Source organism: Lissotriton helveticus, chromosome 11, assembly GCF_964261635.1.
Source record: "Lissotriton helveticus chromosome 11, aLisHel1.1, whole genome shotgun sequence".
NCBI classification, from domain to species: domain Eukaryota; kingdom Metazoa; phylum Chordata; class Amphibia; order Caudata; family Salamandridae; genus Lissotriton; species Lissotriton helveticus.
The window spans coordinates 7,330,289-7,342,976 of NC_136072.1; the positions used below are offsets into that span (position 1 = coordinate 7,330,289).

At 44.3% G+C, this 12,688-nt stretch overlaps 1 protein-coding gene across 1 annotated transcript in view; it reads left to right on the forward strand.

Moving 5' to 3' along the window:
• Nucleotides 1–12,688, forward strand: part of LOC144792071 (putative cation-transporting ATPase 13A4) — a 238,349-nt gene that overhangs the window by 170,795 nt on the left and 54,866 nt on the right. The window contains 4 exon segments of the mRNA XM_078666918.1: nucleotides 314–464; nucleotides 2,349–2,435; nucleotides 7,241–7,397; nucleotides 11,057–11,174. Coding sequence (XP_078523044.1) covers nucleotides 314–464; nucleotides 2,349–2,435; nucleotides 7,241–7,397; nucleotides 11,057–11,174 — 513 coding nt within the window.

Below are 12,688 nucleotides of genomic sequence, written 5' to 3' on the forward strand. Positions count from 1 at the left end.
AAAGGAGACCTGTACAGAGGGAGAGAGGAGAAGAAACTGTTTTTCAAAGGGTTGAGCTCCAGAAAGTGCAAAGGCAGTCAGTCCTATATGAAGGTGAGTAAGACTTTTCAGTGATGGATATCAGTGTGAGCCGACACCTGTAGACGCAGGGAGATATCATTCCACACTGGAGGACAGAGGCGCCTTTGCTGAGTCACTATGATGCTGCCCGCCTTCATACAGATGGTAATGCTGTGTTTCTTATTCCTTTAAAACAATATCATTGACATTACTAACAGGCAAGCATGAGTCCTCAATATTGTTTCTGTTTCAGTTTTCAGGCAGTTTACAAGTTCAGCTCTGGTGAAGCCTTACCCTGGGGGCCGCTCTTAGGAGCCCTCGCCAGCTGCCCCTCACTGATGGTCATCGATGGGAAACTCCAAGGGGATCCGCTGGACCTCAAGATGTTAGAAGGCACCTCTTGGGTAAGACGTCCTTCGTTGTTCATAATCACCATCACACTAGCATAGAAGACCTCAGATGTAGATACCACAGTCTCTTGCAGGAACCTTCTCAACCAGAGCACCCCTTGCCGTGATCTGCATCTACCACTGGTTGAAAATTTAGAAACCATGCGCTGATCTCTCAGATATCATCTCCCCAAGATCAATATAGTTATTCACTTGTTGTTGTTTTTGGGTAATACCCACTTCATTAGTGCCAATTCCGTTGTGTTCTGAATAAGAAGTCACTATTATCCGACAACCCACACACACCCTTAGTAGATTTCATTTTGTGTTATACAAACATATCTCCCAAACCTCTGTAAGATTGAGATAGAAGTGGAATAGCACCACATTAAAAACCCCATCACCCATTAAGAGTGGGCCACCATGTCAGAACCGTTCCCTTCCTTAAAGTTGCTCCAATGTGTAATGCGGGGGGTGGATCCTGGAAAAGAGAAGCCGTAGCTGCGGGTCCATGTTTGGTAAAAGTATATTTAACCCCTTGGGTGCTCATCACAGCTCCACACGGTCATGAGTTACGGTAGGCATGTGCTCATGACGGCGTGGAGCTGTCATGCCGCTGCCGCTCTGCCCACGTGTGACTAATTCCCCACCAGTGCGGGCGAAATAATGAGTGGGTGGGGTCATAACAGCACCACGCCATCATGAGCACATGCCGCCCGTGACTCATGACGGCGTGGAGCCGTCATGAACACCGAAGCGCCACGCCCACCCCCTAGCCCCGCCGCGGTGCAGCGGAATTCGCGGAACAGGGAAGGGGTTAATGTTCCACATGTGCCAGGAGTCTTTTCCCTTGTGCAGGAAATATTTTTGGAAATGTGGCTGTACCAGATGGATCCAGAAAGGAAATATGTTATTGGTACAACCCTATTTCCACACGCTAAGGCCCTGATTACCAGTGTAGGCGCTAGTGATTGCGTGCCTTATAAATACCATTACTATGGGGTACGTTATTTATCATGTGCGATAGATACAACCTATTACGAGTTCATTGAGAATAACATGCAGGGTTTGGTGTTTAACCCAACAAAATCTGCAAGATATGTCAAATATCTTATGCATTTCCCTATTAAATTTCAGCAGGTTTGACCTGCCAAAATGTAATGAGTCTTGAGGTATTTAATGCAGCTGATAATTATTGGATATATTAAATACCTTTTTACTTGTAATTCCAAATCATGTGTAAACAGGGATACACCAACCACATAATAATCAGGCCCTAAGTGACATGGGTGACACAAGAGGTAAGCAAAAGGGGGAGTTGCTATTCTCACTGGCGTAACGAAAACTGAGGGGGCCTCCCTGCAAGGTATGTAGAGGGGCCCCCTCCGGGGCTGAATTAGGAGCTCAGTGCCGAGGGGGCCCCCTGGAGCTGCAGGCCCCCCCGCACCGCGTGGGCTGCGGGGGCCTGTGTTACACCCCTGGCTATTCCTGGCATCTGTCTGCTGACTATCTCTCTCTATGTCAGTCCCCATATATTCAGGAGTTATAAGGATCATGGAAAAGGCAGCATGAGTCTTTGGGGGCTTGGGCACCTTGTGGAATCCATCTGTTGCAAGCTAACTGGAAGGCTGGTGATCTGTAAAATATTAGTTTGTGATTTTCCTAATTGGCTTCATCCTTCCCTGGGAAATTCTGCTTCATGTGCCAAGCATGTCTCAAGAGTCAGGCAAGAGTGTCAAGGAGCCACAAGGATGAATCTTCAGTACCCACAAACTTATCTCCTAGAACCAAAGGCAGATAGCTAGACCTCAGCTTGAATACAGTGAAGTTATATTGATCCTGCGTGGTGTGATCTATTGCTGATCAGTGACCTACATGATTTCCTTCTTTTGTTGCCAGGTGGTTCAGGATCAGAAGATCAATGAAGACATCGAAGGGAAGCGATCATCATCAATGATTCTCAAGCCCGGACCGAAGGCCGCCAAGGTACTTACATTCTATATGTGTGCATTTGTTTAAGTCTCATGAGTTATTGGAGTAATGTTGAATGACTGTTGAGAACATTTATATAAAACTCTTAATAGATCAAACCATCTCAAATTGCTATTTAATACTATAGTAAAAAGTTAACTGTTTAGAAAAATTTAATTAACCTAATGCTTATGACGAGGGTGCAGTGTCCAACATTGATGTAGAATAAGGCATCTCAATAACGCCTGAGCATCAAAAAGGCAACCCAGGACTCAAGTTTGGGGTCCTTTGCGCTGTCCACAGTACCTAATGGAGGAAAGTGCTAAAATACCCCCACCCGCTAGAAACCAACACTCAAACCATGAGCCACTGCTCAGAGACTACACAGTTATGGAGGATTATCATTGGGAGTGCAGGCCCTGGACTATGGAATTCCTTGAGTCCAAATATGACAGCCAAACCACATGTGATTGAGCCAAGACCTAATAATACAACTCCTGAAACTCCCCTGCAACTGAACCTCTGAAGCAAAGGGATCCTGGTTGAGGAACACCTGAAAGGCCTTGCGACACCTCTCGGATTCTAGTGAAGGTGTCCTCCTCAGCAGCACTCTGATGTGATTGGCAGGGAGCGTATAACATTCTCTAAAATGTCCAAATCAAAAAATGTGCATGTCCAGACAACTTCCTGTAATTCACGCAACATTTGGACATATATACTGATCACTGGCATCTACCAATGGGCCTGTGTCGATGGCATCTGTGCCGTAAACTGTGTCTCTTCTCAACAGCAGGGCGGGTTAGTATACGTGCAAATAAGTACTACAAGAAAACAGGGAAGGAGCAAAAATAACTCAAACTAGGGACCTAGATCTCTGACCCGCTAGAGGAGGGGGCCAATATCTGTTCCTACACCTTGGAGGACTCAGGGAGCTACTGACCTAATAATGTGGTCAATCATCATGTCTCAATGGCGTCCATGGCACAAAAGTCTTACATAATGATAATGAGCCTCTGCCGGGAGCCCTACCGGGTGAGAATGGAAGTCAATAAAAGCCGTAAAAGACAACTGTGAAAAAGAGATCATAACTGGAAGAGGAGAACCAACACTTCTGAACTTCTGGAGGTGGAGGGCCAATCTCTGAGCATGGGAATGCTCTGAAATCTGTAGATCCAGGTGGCACCTGATGCTACTAGGTAGGAATCTTTCGAGATGTCAATCCTATATTTCAGATGTTGCATGAGTGGCAGTGATCATATAGATATATATCATTTTCTTTGGTGCAGTTAGTGTGTTTCCTGGTCACCCATGGTTCATCAATGCCTAGATCTATGGTTTTAGTAGCAGTGGTAAAGTGACAGACACTGCACCTGCCACAGGGATAGTGGCCTGGCACTGGTGGAGGCCCCATAGAGTGCTGGCAATATGCCTGGGAGACATTTGAATTAGGATTGAGTAACCAGAATAATTTTAGCAATTTTGAATTACTCTTTTGATGCAGAATTACAAAAATTATATGATTACAGTAGCTTGAGAAATTAAGAGTAATTTGGGGTAAAACTCCTGTCGCAGGAGCAAAGGAACAACAAACTAAGAGGCATCTTTGCAAGGGGATTGCGTCACGGGAGCGTCACTTTTTCAGACGTTCCAGTGATGCAATGCTCTGCACCCATTGCTTTTTGATGCTGCCCTGTATTTAGAGAGATGTGTAAATCTTAGGCAGCACCAAAAAATAACATCATGTAAAAGCAGGTGTTAGATTGGCCCAACGAGGAGAAATACTTTTATTCCTCCTCGTCGTTTCTCTTTCTATGTGTGAGGCAATCTGCAGCACACATAGAAAGAGCAAATCACCTTGGAAGATTGTTTATGTGCCGGAAGGTGTCCATCCTGCACATAAACAATCGCCCATGCAGGTCAGACACCCTTGCACTATGGCACACAGTTGTCTGTGTTGGCACTACGCAGCTATATTCTTGTAAATATAGTCCTTGGAGAGAGCGAGGTGTTGCTATGCTACTCTTGTCCTGTAGCATATAGTGCTATCTTCTAAGTGCAAGATGCATACTCTGGCCCATTTCGAATATAAGGATGCATTTTGCAATAAGAAATTAGCTCTAACTGTTGGAATACAGTTCTCACACAGTTTGCAAACTTCTGAGTAACTTTGTCTTAATTACGAGTAATTATGCGTGAGAGAATTATACCGGTGACGCCCAACCTGACGTTGCATCCTCTCTGAACCAAGAACGGAGGTAGTTGCTGCTGTTTAGTAGCTGCATTTCAGATTTGTTTTTGTTTTGTATCAATCTTCTTCCCTTGGTTGGACTCTATGAGAAAGTCATAACATAAACTAATCAATTCAATTCAAATTTAGCTTTATTCGAGATTCACTCATAACAGCGTAAAAGTTCTATGTTATTTCAGTGATTTACAATCAATTAAAGATTAATTAAAATATAAATTACAAGCAGATAAGTAAAAACATAGTCCATAAACAATCATTAAAAAGTTCATCTCGATTGCTATATACAGATGGCCTATGGGTTACAAATACTAATTTTATACGTTGTCTAACATAATGAATGTTCCTTTGCGACAAAGACACAGTCAGCGATCAATGCCAAAGCTTCTGTCTAACCATCCGTGCCCATCCTAGATATTTAGCAGTTGCTATTGAGATGGGCTATAAAGTGCTAGTGCGTATGATTCTTAAAGCTTCAGTACTACTAGTAGTACCTAAGGACTTACACAGTGGAGTTAACCAGGCTCGTCTTGGAGTTGCATAGGCCAGGCAAGCAAATAAAAAGTGGCCAATAGTTTCCTTATGGTCTCCGCATGCAGGGCAGTTACTAATAGTCGAACTACCACACCTGCCAGTCAAAGACCTAAGGGGTAGGGAACCTACTCTGAGTTGGAAGAAAAGCTTCCTGTCCCCTGGTTTGGTAATAACATCCCTATAATGCTCTAAGCTGGGATTAAGCTTTGCCTCTAAAAAACCTCCAGCCATAGTCGAGGAGCCAGTACCACTCCAATTTCGGTGGGCCACCTTCTCCCAATAAATTTCCTTGAAAACTTTTTTGGATGGGAATAACACTGTCTCCGGGTTTTCTCACAGCATTTGCATACCTAGGGCAACTAAGGTGTCTCTGAGTTCATTCAGCCAGCTAACTTTGTGGAAAACATCGGATTTGATAATGTCCAGGAATCCTACCGCATAGTGTAGGAGCTCTGGAGTTGTCCAGAGCCTACGCCATTATAAAATTTGACGGAGCCTTGCTAAATCCGCAATAGCCTTCCTACCAAGGTCATACCTAAGTGGCAGCAAGGGGGTACTCACGGGAAGTCCAGTAATACTTCGGAAAAACTTGTTTTCCGAGATTATCAGTGGCTTCAGTTTCTCAAACCCCCACAGCTCAGCGCCGTAAAGCGCTGAGCTGAGAGCCTTAGCCTCATAAACCTGGAGAACAGACTTTATTGGCTTGGTTAAAGATCTTTTATGCTCCAAATGTAGGGCTCCTGCAAGTTGCCTATGTCTTAGTACCGCTATGTCTATGTGTTGCGCCCATCTAATGTCCTTTGCCACATGAATCCCTAGATACGTAAAGGCATTGACCACCTCTAATGGTTGGCCATTCATGATAAGTTTACTTTTAAAACTACGATGAGGATTAAAAACCATGAGCTTGGTTTTAGTCACATTAACTTCCAAGCCATAGTCCACACAAATTTTTTTTAAAATAAACTAATCTATTCATGCCTGGTTTGAGAATAAGATTCTGGAAGTGCCTCCTGGCAGTCATTCTGTGCTCTCTTCATGGCTTATTTGATGTTTACAAAGGTGACAAGAAGCAGGCAGAGCTCAGGGAAACATAGAGGCTACTCCCTAAAAAGAGGTGCAAATGCTGGACTGAACAAATACTATGAACCTTTGTAGCATAGAAGCATGCCTGAGTCTGTGTCCTCAGCTGGGCATGGCATGAACAAAATATAAAACCTTTAGTGTCGTTTTTGAAGGTATCACTAGAAGCAATGGTTGACAAGGGTGAGATTCAAGTTATCTGGATTTAAAAACACTAAACAACACATGTATGTGATCCCAAAGTCAAAGCAATATGTGAGGAAAAAAAACTGAAAACAACAGTGATCTACTAGAAGAGAAATATACAAGTAGATAACCTAAAATTGTGGATAGTGACAGCAAAACAATGTCATATGAAATGGGTAATGATTTTGAAAAAAAGACATAATAAGATGAAAATTAAATATTTTTTACAATAAATACAGATGCATGAAAAGAAGGATTCAGACATATATGAAAACCACAATTTGAACTAAAATAAAATTAGCTGAAATTTAATATTCAAAAGGAAAAATGTAATGTGTTGTACATTGAACAATACAATGAAGCTTACTAAATCAAAAAACATTTCATTAGGAATTTTCTTTCTTTTTAGCAACATGCAAGTAGATAAGAACATAAGCACCTCAGAAATCAGAGAACGAGAAGACATTTTATAAAACAAAGATGTAAAAATCATAGTACAACACCACATTTAACTCCAACTTCTGCTCTTCTGAGGTCCAAGGCTGGTTGTGCCTTCCCATCACCTGTGAGAGCCCCTGGGTGTCATCCAATACTAAAAGTTGGTTGTGCCAAGACTCCAAGGTCTCGATCAGTCGAGCCGGACTGCACACTGGCACTATCATAGATGATACCGCCATATAGTGCTCACAAAAACCGTAGACCTCTTAACTAAAAGAAATGCTTATCTAGGTGTTTAACATCATGCTGACTTTACGTTCTACTTTGTCCATAGGTTCCTATCGAAGGCCTCGCCATCGTGCACCAGTTCCCATTTTCCTCAGGCCTACAGAGGATGTCGGTTGTCACGCAGGTGGTTGGGGGCGACCAGTGCCTGGTCTTCATGAAAGGAGCACCCGAGAAGGTGATCAGCTTCTGCAGACCTGAGACAGGTATTCAGAGACATGGAGTAAAAATAACTCCTCATTGAGCATTTACAACATTGGGAAACCTTGTAGGGTTCTCTGGTCCCTTCTCTAGACATACTCATGAGGGCGCCAGGTGACACCGCTACAAAGTTATGGAATTCCAACTTCACTTGCAATATTCTTATTACATATATTGGGGAATATTTCTTTCTTATATTATGTAACCGATTAAAAGTTGTGCACAGAAATGGGGAGAAATATTGAAAATGGAATATGCTCATTCTTCCTGCAAAACCTCTCCTGTATCTATACAGAATTTGAACAGAATTATAAATAGCAAGCCATATAAAAAGAGTTGGAGGTAAAAATAGTATTCTGGAAAGATGCCAATTTTGTCAAAAAATTGACTTTTGTACCCAGAACACAATTTAGTTATAACATGCATTGGCAAAAGCAATAGGTCAGTTCTGGGCAAGCTGGTCTAGTGGTTAATTATTATTTATTTCTTATTTCGGATTTCGGAGGAGATTTTTAACAGATTTGTCTCGGGTGTGTCATCGGGCTCCCTTCTAGAACCTCTCCCGCACAAGATCTGGAGAGATTTGGGGTCTGAGCTTTTTCCCTTTCTGCGTCAGATCTGCAATAGCTCTTTAACTTCTTTAACCAGCCTGTTGGAAACGAGCTGTGGTTACTCCACTCTTGAACAAAGTGACACTCGACCCGACCTGTGCTGGTAATTATAGACCGATTTCTCTGTTGCCATATCCGATTAAAATCATTGAACGACTGGTCAGCAAAACCCTGTCCTGGAATCTAACTCCAGGCTGGATGAAGTTCAGTTTGGTTTTCGACCTGGCCATGGAAATGAGACTGCTCTGGTTACCGTGTTAGACGATCTTCGCCTGCGGGCAGACAGTGGACAATCTGGCATTCTTATTTTGCTTGACCTGTCTGCCGCTTTTGACACAGTCAACCATGACATTCTGCTGATCAGGCTGGAAGAGGTCGGGGTGTCAGGGACGGCTCTAGAATGGTTCCGCTCCTATTTATCCGGCAGATGTCAGGCAGTCTCTCTCCCACTGTATCAATCTAAGTTTTCCAATATCCTTCATGGCGTTCCTCAGGGATCGTCGATAAACTCTATTCTCTTTAACATCTATATGAGACCCTTGATTGAAATCAGAAAGGCACATGGTGTGAAATTGGTGAACTATGTCGACGACACTCAGCTTTTCTTCTCCCTTGAGGGAAATCAGTCCATCTCCCTGGCGACATTTCATGAATGCATGCAAGACACTGCTCACGGGCTAAGAGCCAACTCACTTCAACTTAATTCAGACAAGACTGAAGTTTTATACTGTGCTGTGGGAAAAGTCCCCCCCCCCCCATTTCCAGACAATTTTTGGCCTGCTCCAACTACTTCTACTCTGGTCCCTGCCACAGCAGTACGTAGCCTTGGAGTTATGCTTGATGCTAACTTAACTTTGGAAACACATGTAAACAAGTTGGTGGGGAATTGTTTTTCCCTGATCAGAGCTTTGAGGAAGATCCTCCCACTGTTGCCAAGGACGGCCAGAGCGCTGATCGATGGAAGTATCATCCTCAGTAGGTTAGATTATTGTAACGCCCTTCTATTGGAGGCCCCAACATTTTTGATTGAACGTCTTCAAAGAGTCCAAAACTTGGTAGCCAAATTGACACTGATGAAACCACGTCAGGCTCTTTGGTCTTTGCAGAGCTTCATTGGCTACCAATAAGGCAGAGAGTTCAGTTCAAGTCTCTCTGCCTGGTTTTCAAGGCTCTTCACGGTTTTGGACCCAAACCCCTTCAGGAGACCTTTGCATGGTATATTCCAACAAGATGCCCTCGCTCTTCCGCTGCTTGTCTGGTGAGAGCCCCCTAAGTTCGATGAGTCAAATCAGGAGGTAGGGCGTTTAGCTCAGCTGCTGCCAAACTCTGGAATAACCTTCCTGTGGAAATTAGACAGTCTCATGCCCTCCTGCAGTTTAGGAAAAAGGTCAAAACATGGCCGTTCCCCAGAACCTGACAGCTCTGGAGACCCGCTGTCAAACCCACTTCCTTTGCCTTCCACTTATTAATGATTCACGTATTATAGCGCCAAGATACCCGTTGGGTGATAGTTGCGCTTTATAAATACTGCATACAAATACAAAATTCAAGCATACGCCAAAGAAATTAAAGAAAATATGCTACCACCTGAATGTGGTCCATGTATGCTATCAATAAAAATTTGAAGACTAAAAGAATCACCAATGCAGTGATGTGTTTTTAAAGAGCAAGTCTTTCAGCTATGTCATGCATTTTATTACTATTATTATTAGTAGTAGTAAAGGAGACAAGAATGCATTCCTATCTACACAAGTACTCAAATCATAGACAACTGCAAAGTTCCAGTGTACTATGGTATGTTATATTTATTTTTATAGCTCACTAATCACCCAGGAGGGTATCCAGGCAGGTAGAGAGTGTGGCTCATTTCTCTTCGAAGAGGGAGTTGGAATGATGTTAACACGGCGTGGTTCAACCGGGAGCAAGGCACCGCCAGAGAGAGTGCAATGACTGCCCGAAAGAGAACCATCCCTGTTGACCGTGAAAACGCCAAGGTTCAGTTGTGCACCGCTAAAGACTGGCTTCTGCATGGTCTCCCTGCATCTCTTGAAAATGGATATGCTAGTGAGTCAACAGTGGTACAAAAGTGGGTGGTGATGGACGGAGCATCTGAACCAATCAAACACTCACACCCATTCAAAAGATCTGGGTTTGATCCATCACCGTTCTTTAGCCCACTCTGCCACCCCAGTTCAGACATGGCTATATGCAAATTAGTCTGACCCTGTGCCTCATGGGAACAGTCCAGCCCGAACTGCCAAGCCATGCCTTCCCTGGACCGGAACAAGCTTCCGAGGACCGGTTTCTGGCATTCCAGCCGTCTTCAGCCCGGCTTGCTTGAATCCAGTGGCAAAGTGAGCAAGGGACTCTGGTCTGAGCATACCCTGCCACACTTATGGCGGCCAAAGCAGTACAAAAGGGGGTCAACAGTGAGCAAAAACAAAACTTTGGGGCATATTGTCAAGAAAGGCTATAAAATTATCGCCGCTTTATCAAGCTTGCTGATCATATCTGGGGTGCTCTGGCATGTTAGAACCTGAATAGGACTTTTGAAATTAAAATAGGTCAGTACAGACGTTTCGTAATCCTATTCCTTGGCAGTCTTGCCTTCTATTATGTGTTGCTATGGTGGGTGGCCTCTACGCTTGCCCCCCTTTTCACTGGTTGCACATGTTTGTGCCCTCCGCCTTTTGGGCTTCTAGTGCATGTTGGTGGGGTTTAGTGCTAGCACTCAGGGCTTTGTTTCTTTTCTCATTCGAGCCTTCATCCTCAGTGTCTGAACATGGCATTCCGTCAGGTTCATTTGGTGGGCAAACAGTGTCAGTCCTGTGGCTTTGGTATATACTCAGGACATAAGCTCTGTGACGAGAATGTGATCAGATGGCAATGCGTCGATTACTTGCCAGTACTATCATTACTCTGATAACACCTCCTCATTCCAGTGCTTTTAATAAGAGGTGTCTCACAACTAATTAAGATTGTGAGAATGTAAGAATTGTGGGAATGTAATGGATGTAATAGAATGTTGAATTGTGGTTTTTTTCTTTGAACAGTCCCTTTCAATTTTTCAAGCGAGCTCCAGCTTTACACCATACAAGGGTTCCGGGTCATTGGACTGGCCTACAAGGCTCTGCCCGAAGAGATGCTTTCTGAACTGAGCAGTGTAACAAGGTAAGAGAGTGAGGAGGAGGTACCAACCCCAGTCCCAGACACTTCATACCTCTGCAAGGGAAAGCAGTATCTGCTAAAATCTTTTCAATAAAGTAATCAGAAAAAGCTTTCTCAAATTAGCATATAGTAGGATTTTGGTTGACATAGATGACATGAAATGATTAACAGTTTTATTCAACTTGACAAGGGATTCTTTAACCCCTCCCCTGCTGGTGATGGAACCACTCCGTCATCAGCTACGGTCGCGCTGTGCTGATGACGGAGCGGTTCCGTCACGGCCTGCTCAGAGCGCCTGCGCGGCGTGGATTCCGCGCCTGCGCTGAGCGTTCCATTGAGTGGGCGGGGCCGTGGCAGAACCACTCTGTCATGAGCACAGCGCAACCGCAGCTGGTGACGGAGCGGTTCCATCACCAGCATGCGGCCGCCGCCCGGCCGCCCCGCCCCCTTAGCACTGCGGCGGAATAGCCGCCGCAGTGAAGGGGTTAATTGTGACCTGCGGCCAGCATGTGGCTGACACTCGTTTTCAACAAAACTATGTGAAGGCCATGAGACTGGCTGAATGAGAGGATATTTATAGATATCTCTGTACTGATTAGCCAGTAGGTAGTTATTGTTAGGACCTAGTTTCCATAAGAAAAGGGTTTTTTGAGATGCCAATAACTTTAGTTCCGTTTGACGAATCTTCGTGAAATTTTCAGAAACTAATGGGGCATTCACGTCAGCTGCTGTCTTGTAAATTTCAGAGTGATCCATCAAGCGGGGGTTGAGAAAAAGGGAGGGTCCCAAAACACTTTTTGTCCATATTAATGTTCATAGGAAACTCTAGACAAGGCTACAGCCTGACTGCTGAGTGGAATTACACCACATTTGGCAAAAAGTAGTTATTGGTTCAGAAAACACTCTTTTTTTAAATGGTGTATATCCGTTCAGTATTTCCTGGGAAATGTAAAGATTTCTCAGATACACAACTGTGGCCGCATTGGATCAGCAAACCCTCCCAATCTTATGCCTGAGATCTCATTGGCTGCTAACAATTCAAACCAGGAAGTGTTGGCAGCCATCTTAGGACTCGGTTGAACTGAGCCACAAGCAAAATTGTGAAAAAAAAGGAAAAGGGGGCAGGGTAGAAACACCCAGACCCCCTGGGTTTGTTCAGGGGGTCCCACATGGACCCCCAGGGCCCCTGAGAAAACATTTTTAAAAACAAATCTCAGCGGTATTCCCGGTGGATCTGGGAATCCAGCAGAATTCTTTTTAAAAAAAATGAAGCACGGGCTCCCCGTTTTAGGCTGCAGTAGGCCATGTTCTGGGGCAGTAATAAATAGAAATGCGGTCGCCCCTGGGATTGCCACCTCCCCATGGCTTACACTTTGAAGTGCGGGGGCCACGTGACTCACCACAGCCCCGGAGACCGCCACCTCCCTGAAGCTATATTTAATTAGAGTGTGTGGGGTGCTCCCGCCCTGGGGACCACCATTTTCCTAGGGCAAGTTTTTTAAAATGCCAGGGGGGCC